This window comes from Portunus trituberculatus, chromosome 40, assembly GCF_017591435.1.
Source record: "Portunus trituberculatus isolate SZX2019 chromosome 40, ASM1759143v1, whole genome shotgun sequence".
NCBI classification, from domain to species: domain Eukaryota; kingdom Metazoa; phylum Arthropoda; class Malacostraca; order Decapoda; family Portunidae; genus Portunus; species Portunus trituberculatus.
The window spans coordinates 19,053,769-19,067,404 of record NC_059294.1 but is presented as its reverse complement, the minus strand read 5'-3'; the positions used below and the strand labels follow the sequence as shown (position 1 = coordinate 19,067,404).

Here is a 13,636-nt window from a genome sequence, read left to right as displayed (position 1 = left end):
CACCTCCACCAACTGTGTCTGGCCCCCTAACCTTCACTGCCCCTGGTGCAGGACCACTGAGGAAACCACTGACCATTTCCTGCTGCACTACCCATGTTTTCACTCCCACCTCTGGTGGAACAGTGAGGCAGTGTGGTCTGGACTGCATGGCTCAATCAGCTGATGTGATGATAAACACTGCTACCAACTACGACCAAATTATACTCGTGGTTTATACTTCATTAACACATTCTCTGTGATAGGCAGTAGGGCGAGCTCTTCTGCACTGCGACACAAATAAATTGTCATCACGTCAGTGCTGGTCAAGCCAGCGAAGCGAGAAGAGTGAAGTGTTGTCTGGGAGAACACCCAAATGAACTGGCAATCTCAGTGACAGTCAGTGTTTGACCACCGGTGAGTCACATTGCATACCATGAAAAATTTATGATTTCTCTGTGATACGACCCACCAGTGAGCATACTTTATTTGTCAATATTCAATGTCTCTCTTGTTACGGTATACGTACGTCACCCGGCTGCGGTTAGCTGCTACAGCTCACTAAACTGTTATTCTGGCAAAATCACCAACTTTATTACGATCAGTACCGTGGGGAATATAAAAACTCCACAGAGTCCCCACTACTATAACTCACAGCCGCCGTAACCCTCAGGTTCTTTCAAGGTCGCCAACAGTGTATAATTTCCCCCACTGTAAGGGAATCTCCTCAGCAACTCCTTCTCCTCCTGTACCCAACCAAGTAGAATTTATAAATGGTAGATGTTATGTGTAACAGGGCGAGGCCTTAATACCCCCTAGAGAAACCGCCCACAAGGACAATTCCACCCACTTCTCTATGAAGTATTAATGCCTCTCAAGACGCCTTGCACCCAGGCTGTGAGGGTTCACAGACTGGGACAAAACGTGCAGTATATATATTACTATACTATCCTACTACAACAGGTGCTTCCTAACACCTGTCAGACTGACATCCCTGGCCTACTACTACTGTAATATATGATGTGTACAGCACATCCAGTGATGTACACACAAGCCCAGACACCACCTACGGGTGACACCAGCTATACACGAGTCCAAATACTCGTCGCAGACAAGTCTGGCGGACGACAACTATGCACCACTGGCCGACATGAAGCCTCTCAGCCTTCAATGGTGTGCGTGGCTACTACCACTACAATACAGTTTACTACTGAAACTATCCAAAAGATGGTGGGGGCACACAGCCGCCCACCAAACCCCACTGGTGACCACGGCCACCAACAAAACAAACAGGACGAGACAATGCCGCGTCTCTCCCACGCGTTGCCGCCACAATACAGGATGGACGCAAACCAGAAGTGCAGCCAAACCAACTACACCTCTCCTAGAGCGACAAGCCCGTTGCTCTAGCAGTCACGGTCTACCCAGTAGCAAGCCAGCTACTCAAGGGAGGGCACAACTCCCAGACCGATGACTAGTAAGTAACAAGCGAAGCCCAGCAACACGAATCTCCCTAACACTGTGCCAGACCGACGAGAGTGCGTGTCTATCTCCGCTGAAGGCTAGCTGGTTACTGACTGTGAAGCTCACAGGCACACAAAATGGTGGAGAGGGGGAGGCGGGTTGTCTGCTCAGCAGAACAGCCCGAGGGGTCCACGATGAGTGGCCATAGGCTTCACATATAATGAAATAATAAATTAAAGGGGATTAAGACGGTGCCCATCACACTCTACACTGTACTACATTTTTCCTTTCCTAAATTTGTTTATATATTTTTGTCTCTTTATTTTCCATATTTAGAAAATAAATGTTAGACGTTTCTATGCTAAACTAAGTTCAACAGAAGAGAGAGATGGTAAAATAAGATAATATAGATGATATCAGGAAAATTACGAAATTATGAAAAGACCAATAAAGAAAATTATTGAAGCTTATCAAGGAAAATCCAAATGTGATACCTCAGTTTGAACTATTTGTTACAGAAAAGTTTTATGTTCTGAAGGAAAAATGCAAGATAATAGTTTTTTTTTTACATGTATTAGAAAAAGGAAAAAAGCATTTTTCAGTTAATTTCTATGGCAGATACTTTTTGTTTATTGTTTTATTTCTTTATTTATGTTTATTTATATATGCAATTCAAAAGGGTCACCAATGGCAGCTTTTTTTACAAATTGTCTAAATAATATCAGGAAAAATATAAAAAAACAAGAAATCATTGAAGCTTGTCAAATAAAGTCCATTTGTGATACCTGTTTCAATGATTTGTTATAGAAAAAAATACAAGATAATAGTATTTTTTTTACATGTATTATAAGGAAAATATGGAAACAAGAAGACTATTCTTCATATAATTTTTATAACACTAAAAACAAAATATGTTTCATATTATTATCAATCAGTGTTTATTATGACCTACTCATACTGTTTATCAAAATTTTGCTATATTATCATATTTCTATTATTAAATAGTAAGATTAAAATGTGATACTGGCTGTCAACCACACTGTTTGCACCTTACCCTCCTCCCTGCTCCACCAATTTGACTTCATGTTCCTCTATTGGCTGTTGTTTTGTGGGAGGAATAACAATGAAAAAAAAAATAAATAAAAAAAATAAAGCACTCAAAGAAAGTGACTCGATAAAATAGGGAAACAAAAGTAGTGGAGAAAATTTGCATAAATATTCATTATTCTAAAAGCAATTTGCATAATTTACTCATGCAAAACATGAATGATATTTAATTATAAAAGGATTTCATCTATAAGCTAATCAAAGCAGTAGATCGCATTCTTATGTTCCACAAAAGAGTAATATTTGTGACACAACTTTAATCGAGAGGTGACTGTATATGTATTTTATATCTATCTTTCAATCAATTTAGCATGTGTGTTGATGAAGTGTTGGCAGCGCGCTCATTTTCTTTCATCCATAATTCAATTTATGTGATCTTGCTTTCCAAGGATGACTATCATAAACAAAATTGCATGGTTCTCATGGAGTAAAAATCAACTTACTGTTATTTTTCATTCAACTGATCAACATCCATGCCCTTCCCCCCTCTCTCATATATCATACATGTATAGTGTGAACAAACCAATGCACAACTAGGATATGTATAGATAAATATTTATAAAGACAACATTGTGTGATAAATGGCTGGTGACAAACCAGAAGGGATATCCTTAGTCATAGCAGAATATACTTTAGCAATTAATAATGACAGTATATAATCAATAAAACATTGTACATGAATTTCATATTTTGATAATGTTTCTTAACTCCTTTATATATTCCATTTTGCTTTAAGTTAACCAAATTATGTTATTCATATCCAGTTGAGACTTGGCTTTCACAGCTTGCCCAAGGAAGCTTGCTTTTGTAGGTATACCTGGAAGAAATACAAAACTAACTAATTAAATAAATAAATAACATTTGAAGAAACAAAAAAAAATTAGAAATGATCTATTACTGATGGAACAGAAAAAAGTTGGATATTTCAGAAGACAAAGAGGTTGAAGTGGAGATGCTTCAATGACAACATACAGTTTCCCCTAAAAAATATACATATCCAGAAAAGACTAGAAGAAATAACGGAAGCAAGAAATGTATAACTAAAGAAAGACTGAACAAATATAAATACAAAAAAAAGGCCAAATCTTGCTCAGGTCTTGTATATAACTAAACAAATACAAATACACACACACACACACACACACACACACACACACACACACACACACACACACACACACACACACACACACACACACACACAAACTCCAAACGACAGAGCGGGAACCCACAAAGGCCAGCCATAGCAGCCGCCAATGCATCCAACCACACACGTAACTACCAGGCCTGGCCCCCAGTGACCACACACCCACATGTTCCCAGGAAGAGTAAGGAAAAATGGATAGACCGGTAAGGAATAAATTACCAAATTCAAAATATGTTGATGAGGCCCAGGGAGCAAAGCCGAAAGTGGCCAGTCAAAGCATGAGTCCAGCTTCAACAGGGGCAACATTGCAAGGTAGATTGGTGATGTTGGAGAAGAGATTTGAGGAGTTAGTGAAGGAATTAAAAGTTCAGAGGAGTGAGGAGGAGCAGGATAGAGAATTCCGCAAGGCTTTGAAGGAAAGAGTTAAGAGACTGGAGGAAAATGAAAACGATTGGTGGATGAGAATGCATTTGAAGGTGGAGGTTGAAAAATACAAGAGACGGTTGGAGGAGAAAATGGGAGAGTAGTAAAGGAGAAAGATGACTTTAAGGAAATGATTAGTGAGCAGAATGAAAGGCTTGAAAGGGAATGGGAACTGAAGAAAACACAATGGACTGAGTCGAGGGAAGCAGAGATGGTTGGATTACAAGAAATAATTAAAGATCAGTTGAAGGAAGACAAAAAAGAAAGGTCCAAGGAACTGGTTAATGTAATGAAGAATAAGGAAACATTGATAAGGAAATAGCAGAAAAGAAGAAGAGTGTGTTAATATTTGGGATGAAAGAACAAAATATAACATATAAGCCTAAGAGAATTAAGGAAGAATTGAAAACGGTAAGAGATCTGTTCAAAAATCTAAATGATGATGAAAAAAGACCTACAAGAAGAAGTGGAAGAGATCCATAGACTGGGTCCGTATAAGGAGGGAGTGAACAGACCGATTAAAGTAGTACTGAAGTCACAACAATCTGCGGAGGATGTCCTATATAGAACATCAAAGTTAAGAGAGATAGAAGGTTGTAAAGAGGTGTTTGTGAGAAAGAATAGAAATGAGGAAGAGAGGAGAAGATATAAGGAATTGGTGGAAGAGGCGAGAAGGAAAAATGATGAGCGGTCTGAGGAGGAAAGAGAAAAGTTTTTGGAGAGTTATAGAGAGAGAGTCAGAAAGTGGTATGTGGAAAGAAGGAATACGGAGGAACCCCTAGAGGGAGCAGTGGGTGGACCGTAATGTATACTAATATAGATGGGATACTGTCAAGTAGATTGGAATTGCAAGACTATATGATAGTGGAGAAGCCTGATATAGTGTGTTTGACTGAGACAAAATTGCATGAAAAACAAAGATAAATTTGGATAATAAATATAATATATGGAGAAAGGATAGAGAGTAAAGGTGGAGGAGGAGTTATGATTATGACGAAGAAATAAATAAATGTGGATAAGGTTTGGTATGGGAAGAACAACGCAGAAGTGATAAGCATAAGGATAAAAAGTGATGGAAAAGAATTAATAATCATGGTGACCTATGTACCTCCTAAAACAAATTCTTGGACATTAAGGGAATACGACAATATGATCAAGGATACTTTACAGAGTTTGGAAAGTGTATTATCTGGAAAAAGAAAGGTGATACTAGTAGGAGATTTTAATTGTAAGGAGGTGGATTGGGAAAATCTAGTAAGTGGTGTTGGAGAAGAAGCATGGGAGAGAGATTTCTTAATCTAATGATGGAAAATATGATGGAACAGAGGGTGAAGGAAAATACTAGATATAGAGGAGATGATGAACCGGCTAGACTGGATTTGGTGTTAACAAGAGAAGTGTACCTATGTGGAGATATACAATACAAGTGTCCTTTGGGAAAGAGTGATCATGTGGTTATGGAAATGCAGATAGCAACAACACAGCGAAGGAAGGACGAGACATACAGGAGTGGTAGATTGAATTATAGAAAGATGGACACAGAAAGTTTGAAAAATTATTTCAGAAAATTAGATTGGGAGGAGATGTTACAAATCAGAGAAGTGCAAAAGAAATATGAGATTTTTATGAAATATTATAAAGAAGGAGTTATGAAATTTGTACCAAAGTATAAACCAAGAGAGGAAGGAAGAAAGGATTGGTTTAATGCAACTTGTGTTAAGGCTAAGGAAAAGAGAGATGTGGCTTGGAAAAGATGGAAAAGAGCAGGAATATACTAAATAAGGAGAATTATAGAGTGGCAAGAAATGAGTATGTGAGGGTAAGGAGGAGGAAGAAAGAAAATTTGAAAAGATATTGTAGACAAGAGTAAGGAACATCCAAAATTGTTTTACAGGTTCATAAATGGTAAACTTAAAAGAGAGAGTCCATTGAAAGATTAAAAGGAGAGCAAGGGATAGTAGATGACCCTAAGAATATAGCGGAATTGCTAAATAATAGGTTTCAGCAAGTATTTACTAAAGAAACAATGTTTGTAAAGCCACAGAATGTACAAGGAAATGTGCACATGGATGACATTAAGATACCTAAAAGGAGTTATATAAAATGTTGGAGGAACTTAAAGATGATAAAGCGATGGGACCAGATGAAGTTTCAGGAAAATTATTGAAGGAGTGTAGAGAAGAATTGATTGATCCATTATATGATATTATAAGGTGCTCATTAGAAACAGGGAAGTACCAGTAGAGTGGAAAAGAGCTGAAGTGGTGCCCATTTATAAGGGAGGCAGTAAGGAAGAGCCTCTTAACTATAGACCTGTGTCTCTAACAAGTGTGGTCGGTAAGATTTGTGAGAGGGTGATAAAGAAATATTGGATACGGTTCCTGGAGGATCATAAGTTATTATCGGATCATCAATTTGGCTTCAGGAAAGGGAGGTCATGTGTAACAAATCTACTGAGCTTTTATTCAAGAGTGGTTGACAAAATACAGAGAGAGAGGATGGATGGACTGTGTATATTTGGATTTAAAGAAAGCTTTTGACAAGGTACCTCACATGAGACTGTTATGGAAAGTAGAGATTTATGGAGGACTGAAAGGAAAAGTGTTAAAGTGGATGGAAAACTACTTGAGATGGAGGAGATGAGAACGGTAATAAGGGATGCAAAGTCGGACTGGTTGGTGGTGGAGAGTGGAGTCCCACAAGGCTCAGTGCTGGCACCAATACTTTTCCTTGTATATATAATGACATGCCAGAGGAGTAAACAGTTATATTAATTTGTTTGCGGATGATGCGAAGTTGTGTAGGTGTGTGAAGAGTGAAGAAGATTGTGAAATTTTACAGGCAGACCTGGATAAGATTTGGGAGTGGAGCAAGAGGTGGCAAATGGAATTTAATCTGAGCAAAAGTCATGTGATGGAGATGGGAAGAGTGGAAGACGGCCAAGAGGGTCATATAAGATGGGTGAAGAAGTAGTGTTGAAAAAGGTGGAAAAGGAAAAGGATTTGGGAGTGATAATACAAGACCATGGGCAGTTTGAGGCTCATATTGATAAGATGTTTGGAGAAACGTATAATTTGATAAAAATATTGGATTAGCCTTCCATTATATGGATAAAGATATGATGAAGAAATTAATTAGTATGGTAATTAGACCAAGATTGGAATATGCTGGAGTGGTTTGGTCCCCTTATAAAAGAAGCATATAAGGAAGTTGGAGAGATTGCAGAGAATGGCAACAAAAATGGTTCCGGAATTGGCAGAAATGACCTATGAGGAGAGATTAAAAGAAATGAATTTGCCTACCTTGGAACAAAGAAGAGAAAGAGGAGATTTAATACAGGTTTATAAACTGTTGAATGGACTGGATGAAGTGGATAATGAGCAAATGATGTTGAGAGAGGAAAACTTAAGTAGAACTACAAGATCGCATAGTAAAAAGATAGCCAAGGGAATATGCTTGAAGGATGTGAAAAAATATAGTTTCCCACAAAGATGTGTGGAGGTGTGGAATGGTTTGAGTGAGGAGGTGGTGTCAGCAAGGAGTGTGCATAGTTTTAAAGGAAAGTTGGATGTGTGTAGATATGGAGACGGGGCCACACGAATATGATACCCAGGCCCTGTAAAATTACAACTAGGTGAATACAACTAGGTGAATACACACACACACACACACACACACACACACACACACACACACACACACACACACACACACACACACACACACACGCTGAGCTCCAGAGCAATCATCTCTAATTCTACAGTTACCATTGCCTAAGAGTAACCAAGGTGGGAAAGGAGCTGGTAATGTTTGTCCCGTCTCCATATAGTCATGTTAACTGTTGATTAGCAAAATAATGTCCAGGGAAGGTGAATATAAACTGTAGCCTGCGTTTGAGCCATCAGCTGGTTTGTTTACATCTGCGCAACATGGCGGCCGTGAACTCGAAAGATGAATCAGACTTCACAGGATTTCAAGGAATAATGGAGAAGAGCGCTTATGTGAAGAAAATTCTGGAGTTGGAAGGTAAAATTGAAAACTGTTTGAAAAGTATGGGGCCTGGAAACGAGTTATGACAATGTAATGAAAGAGTGTGCCGATATGAAGAAGGAAAATGAAGCACTGAAAGAGGAAGTTAAGCTAATTAAAGTGAATTGCGAAAAATGTGGAGAATCTCTAGGAAAAGTGATGGAGAAGCAGGCTGAATGGAAAAAGTCAGGAAGTGGAAAGAAAGGAGGTAAATTACAAAGTTGCAAGTCTGGAAAAGGAAATCAAAGAGTCTGGGAGAAAACTTTGGGCCTTGCTGAAATTATAGATCAACAGATCATAGAAGAGAAGATTGCTGAGAAAGTGGTGAAGGTTATTAAGTCAAATGAGACATTGGTGAGGGAAACTGTAGACAAAAGAGATGTGTGGTGATATTTGGTGTGGAGGAGGATAAGACACCGAGTAAAATGGAGAGAGAGAAAAACATAAAAAAGGTGATAAATAATATCATTAATGTGGTGCAGGAGGAGGAAAAGACCTAGTACAAGAAATAGAGGACTTCCATAGAATTGGAAAGTTCACAAGAGAAGGTATGAGGCCAATAAGAATCAAACTTAAGTCACAAAAGGATGTAGATGAATTGGTGGAGAAGTCATGGAGGCTAGCCCAGCAGGAAACAACAAGGAAGATTTGGTTGAGAAGAGATCTCGGTGAAAAGGAAAGAGAAATGTTAAATGAGTTGAGAAAGGAGGCTTTGAAAAAAATGAAGAGAGGACAGAAGAGGAGAAGAAAGAGTTTTCTGGAGAATCTTGGATATGAGACTGAGGAAGTGGTTCATAACCCAGAAAAGTACAGCAAGAAAGGACTAAAGAAACTTACGTATGAGCGGAATGTAATGTATTCCAACATAAATGGAGTGATATCGGGATTTTAGAACTCAACGATTACTTGAGGGACAAGAACCCAGATATTGTGGGTCTTACTGAAACAAAACTGAGAGAGGAGAAGACCTGATGATGGTTGGAGAAGGAAATATAATGTTTGGAAAAGAAATAGAGTAGGTAAGATGGGAGGAGGAGTGATGTTGCTGGTTAAAAAGATATAAAGGTGGATCAAGTGAAAGAAGGTATGGGAAAGGCAGAAGTGCTAAAGATCAGAGCAGAAACTAATGAAGGAAAAAGAGGCACTACATAGTGGTGTACGTACCACCTAAGACAAATGCATGGTCAGTACAGGAATATGAAGAAATGATAAGTGATACAGGAACATGTCTGGAAGAAATGTTGGGTGGCTGTGAACGAACTATAATGATGGGAGATTTTAATTGTAAAGAGGTGTGTTGGGAGGACTGGTCAATGGAAGGATCAGAGACAACATGGGAAATACACTATTGACACTGGCAATGGAAAATGTGTTAACTCAGTGGGTCAAAGAAGATACTAGGTTTGGAGGAGAGGGAGCATCGTCAAGACTGGACTTGGTCTTTAGTACAGAGCCAATGGTCATTGAGGAGATGAGGGTGGAGTGCCCTTTAGCAAAGAGTGATCATGCAGTTTTGGAGTTCAAGGTGATAGATGAAGAGAAATCTAGAAGAAATGAAGAATATAAAGTGGGAAGATGGAATTATGCCAAGACAGATTTTGGAAACCTAAAGAAATTCTTTCAAGAGACAAATTGGATGAAATTCAAGAGTGCTAAGGAGCAAATGAAAAGTGGAAGGAATTTATAAAAATATACAAAGAAGGTGAGAAAAATTTGTACCAATAAGACAACATAGAGAAGTTGGAAAGCAGGACTGGTTTAACGATAGATGTGAAAAGGCTAGAACAAGAAAAGAGGATGCATGGAAGAGGTGGAGAAGGAAAAGACGGATTAAGCAGTGGGAAAGTTACAAAAGAGCAAGAAATGAATATGTGTTGATTAGAAGAGAAGAAAGAAAGAAACAAGAAAAGGATATAATTGATAAATGTAAAGACCAACCAAGGCTTTTTACAGACATGTGAACAACAACATCAAAAATAGAGAAAGTATTGAAAGTTTAGAAGTAAATGGAGTATGCAGTGAAGATCCCAGGAAATGGCAGAGGCTATGAATGGATGCTTTCGGAAGGTATTCACAAAGGAGACTGCTTTTGACAAACCACTGGTAATGGAACAGAAAGGGATTATGAAGGAGTTTCAAGTAACTGTGGAGGAGATCAAGAATATGATGGGGAGTTTAGAAGTGAGAAAAGCTGTGGGACCTGATGGGGTATCAGGATGGATTTTAAGAGAATGCAGGAGCAACTGGCAGAAAAAGTTTGTGAAGTAATTGATGCCTCATTAAGGGAAGGTGTAGTGCCCCAAGACTGGAAAAGAGCTAACATTGTCCCAATCTATAAATCAGGTAACAAGAGAGACCCATTGAACTATAGACCAGTGTCACTTACAAGTGTGGTAGCTAAGATGTGTGAGAGGGTGGTGAAGAATAGATGGACAGACTTCTTGGAGAAAAATGACATACTTTGTGAGTGTCAATTTGGTTTTAGAAAAGGGCGTTCATGCACGACAAACCTGATATGTTACTATTCGAGGGTGATAGATGTAATACAGGAAAGAGATGGTTGGGCTGATGGAATATATCTGGATTTAAAAAAGGCCTTTGATAAGGTACCACACCGGAGACTGATCTGGAAACTTGAAATGGTAGGAGGAGTGCATGGCAGTTTACTAAAATGGATGGAAGACTTTTGGTAGGAAGAGAAATGAGAACAATAATTAAGGACAGACCATCAGAATGGGGCTTGGTGGAGAGTGGAGTTCCACAGGGATCAGTGTTGGCACCAGTAATGTTCGGTCTACATAAATGACATGGTGGATGGGGTGTCCAGTTATGTGAGCCTATTTGCAGACGATGCAAAATTGTTAAGAAAAGTGAGATGTGACAAAGATTGCGAACTACTCCAGGAAGACTTGGACAGAATATGGAAATGGAGCTGTACATGGCAAATGGAGTTCAACACGACAAAATGCAAGAAAATAGAGTTTGGCAAGAGTGAAAGAAGAATCAGGAGTATGTACAAGATAGGAAATGAAGACATAAAACCAGTCATGAAGAAAAAGACCTTGGGGTGACAATTACCAATGACCTATCGCCAGAGAGACATATAAACAAAATAATTGGAGAAGTATTGAACTTATTGAGGAACATAAGAGTGGCGTTCGTATATTTAGATGAAGAAATGATGAAGAAAATAATTACTGCAATGATAAGACCGAGGCTTGAATATGCAACAATACAGTGGGCTCGAACTTAAAGAAACACATAAGGAAACTAGAGAAAGTACAGAGGGCTGCAACAAAATGGTGCCTGACTTAAGAGATTTGACTTATGAAGACAGACTGAAAAGAATGCAACTTCCGACCCTGGAAAACAGAAGAGAAAGGGAGACCTGATAGCAATATACAGAGTGATGATTGGCATGGAAAAATGGATAGGGAAGATCTGTGTATGTGGAATGAAAGAATGTCGAGAGGGCATGGGAAAAAACTAAAATGGCCACTTATAGGAGAGATGTGAAAAATATAGCTTCCCTCATAGAAGGGTGGAAGCATGGAATAGTTTAGACGTGGAAGTGGTCAACGCAAGGAATATTCATGATTTTAAGAAAAGCTGGACATTAATAGATATGGAGACGGGACAACACGAGCATAGCTCTTTTCCGTATGTTACAATTAGGTAAATACAATTAGGTAAATACACACACACACACACACACAAAAGAGATGATGGAAAAAGGAAATCAAAGAGTCTGGGAGAAAACTTTGGGCCTACTGAAAGTTAGATCAACAGATCATAGAAGAGAAGATTGGTGAGAAAGTGGTGAAGGTTATTAAGTCAAATGGTGATATGGTGTGGAGGAGGATAAGACACCGAGTAAAATGGAGAGAGAGAAAACATAAAAAGGTGATAAATAATATCATTAATGTGGTGCAGGAGGAGGAAAAGACCTAGTACAAGAAATAGAGGACTTCCATAGAATTGGAAAGTTCACAAGAGAAGGTATGAGGCCAATAAGAATCAAACTTAAGTCACAAAAGGATGTAGATGAATTGGTGGAGAAGTCATGGAGGCTAGCCCAGCAGGAAACAACAAGGAAGATTTGGTTGAGAAGAGATCTCGGTGAAAAGGAAAGAGAAATGTTAAATGAGTTGAGAAAGGAGGCTTTGAAAAAATGAAGAGAGGACAGAAGAGGAGAAGAAAGAGTTTTCTGGAGAATCTTGGATATGAGACTGAGGAAGTGGTTCATAACCCAGAAAAGTACAGCAAGAAAGGACTAAAGAAACTTACATATGAGCGGAATGTAATGTATTCAACATAAATGGAGTGATATCGGGATTTTAGAACTCAACGATTACTTGAGGACAAGAACCCAGATATTGTGGGTCTTACTGAAACAAAACTGAGAGAGGAGAAGACCTGATGATGGTTGGAGAAGGAAATATAATGTTTGGAAAAGAAATAGAGTAGGTAAGATGGGAGGAGGAGTGATGTTGCTGGTTAAAAAGATATAAAGGTGGATCAAGTGAAAGAAGGTATGGGAAAGGCAGAAGTGCTAAAGATCAGAGCAGAAACTAATGAAGGAAAAAGAGGCACTACATAGTGGTGTACGTACCACCTAAGACAAATGCATGGTCAGTACAGGAATATGAAGAAATGATAAGAGATACAGGAACATGTCTGGAAGAAATGTTGGGTGGCTGTGAACGAACTATAATGATGGGAGATTTTAATTGTAAAGAGGTGTGTTGGGAGGACTGGTCAATGGAAGGATCAGAGACAACATGGGAAATACACTATTGACACTGGCAATGGAAAATGTGTTAACTCAGTGGGTCAAAGAAGATACTAGGTTTGGAGGAGAGGAGCATCGTCAAGACTGGACTTGGTCTTTAGTACAGAGCCAATGGTCATTGAGGAGATGAGGGTGGAGTGCCCTTTAGCAAAGAGTGATCATGCAGTTTTGGAGTTCAAGGTGATAGATGAAGAGAAATCTAGAAGAAATGAAGAATATAAAGTGGGAAGATGGAATTATGCCAAGACAGATTTTGGAAACCTAAAGAAATTCTTTCAAGAGACAAATTGGATGAAATTCAAGAGTGCTAAGGAGCAAATGAAAAGTGGAAGGAATTTATAAAATATACAAAGAAGGTGAGAAAAATTTGTACCAATAAGACAACATAGAGAAGTTGGAAAGCAGGACTGGTTTAACGATAGATGTGAAAAGGCTAGAACAAGAAAAGAGGATGCATGGAAGAGGTGGAGAAGGAAAAGACGGATTAAGCAGTGGGAAAGTTACAAAAGAGCAAGAAATGAATATGTGTTGATTAGAAGAGAAGAAAGAAAGAAACAAGAAAAGGATATAATTGATAAATGTAAAGACCAACCAAGGCTTTTTACAGACATGTGAACAACAACATCAAAAATAGAGAAAGTATTGAAAGTTTAGAAGTAAATGGAGTATGCAGTGAGGATCCCAGGAAATGGCAGAGG

At 38.6% G+C, this 13,636-nt stretch overlaps 1 protein-coding gene across 5 annotated transcripts in view; it reads right to left on the bottom strand.

Moving 5' to 3' along the window:
• Positions 1–2,313: 2,313 nt before the first annotated feature.
• The window catches only part of LOC123516005 (ATP-binding cassette sub-family C member 4-like), a 222,798-nt gene continuing 211,475 nt past the window's right edge, over positions 2,314–13,636 (bottom strand). For all 5 annotated transcript variants that reach the window (XM_045274990.1, XM_045274992.1, XM_045274989.1 and 2 more), the window contains one exon: positions 2,314–3,364. In XM_045274990.1, coding sequence (XP_045130925.1) covers positions 3,326–3,364 — 39 coding nt within the window. In that variant the 3' untranslated portion in view covers positions 2,314–3,325. The remainder of the gene's footprint in view (positions 3,365–13,636) is intronic.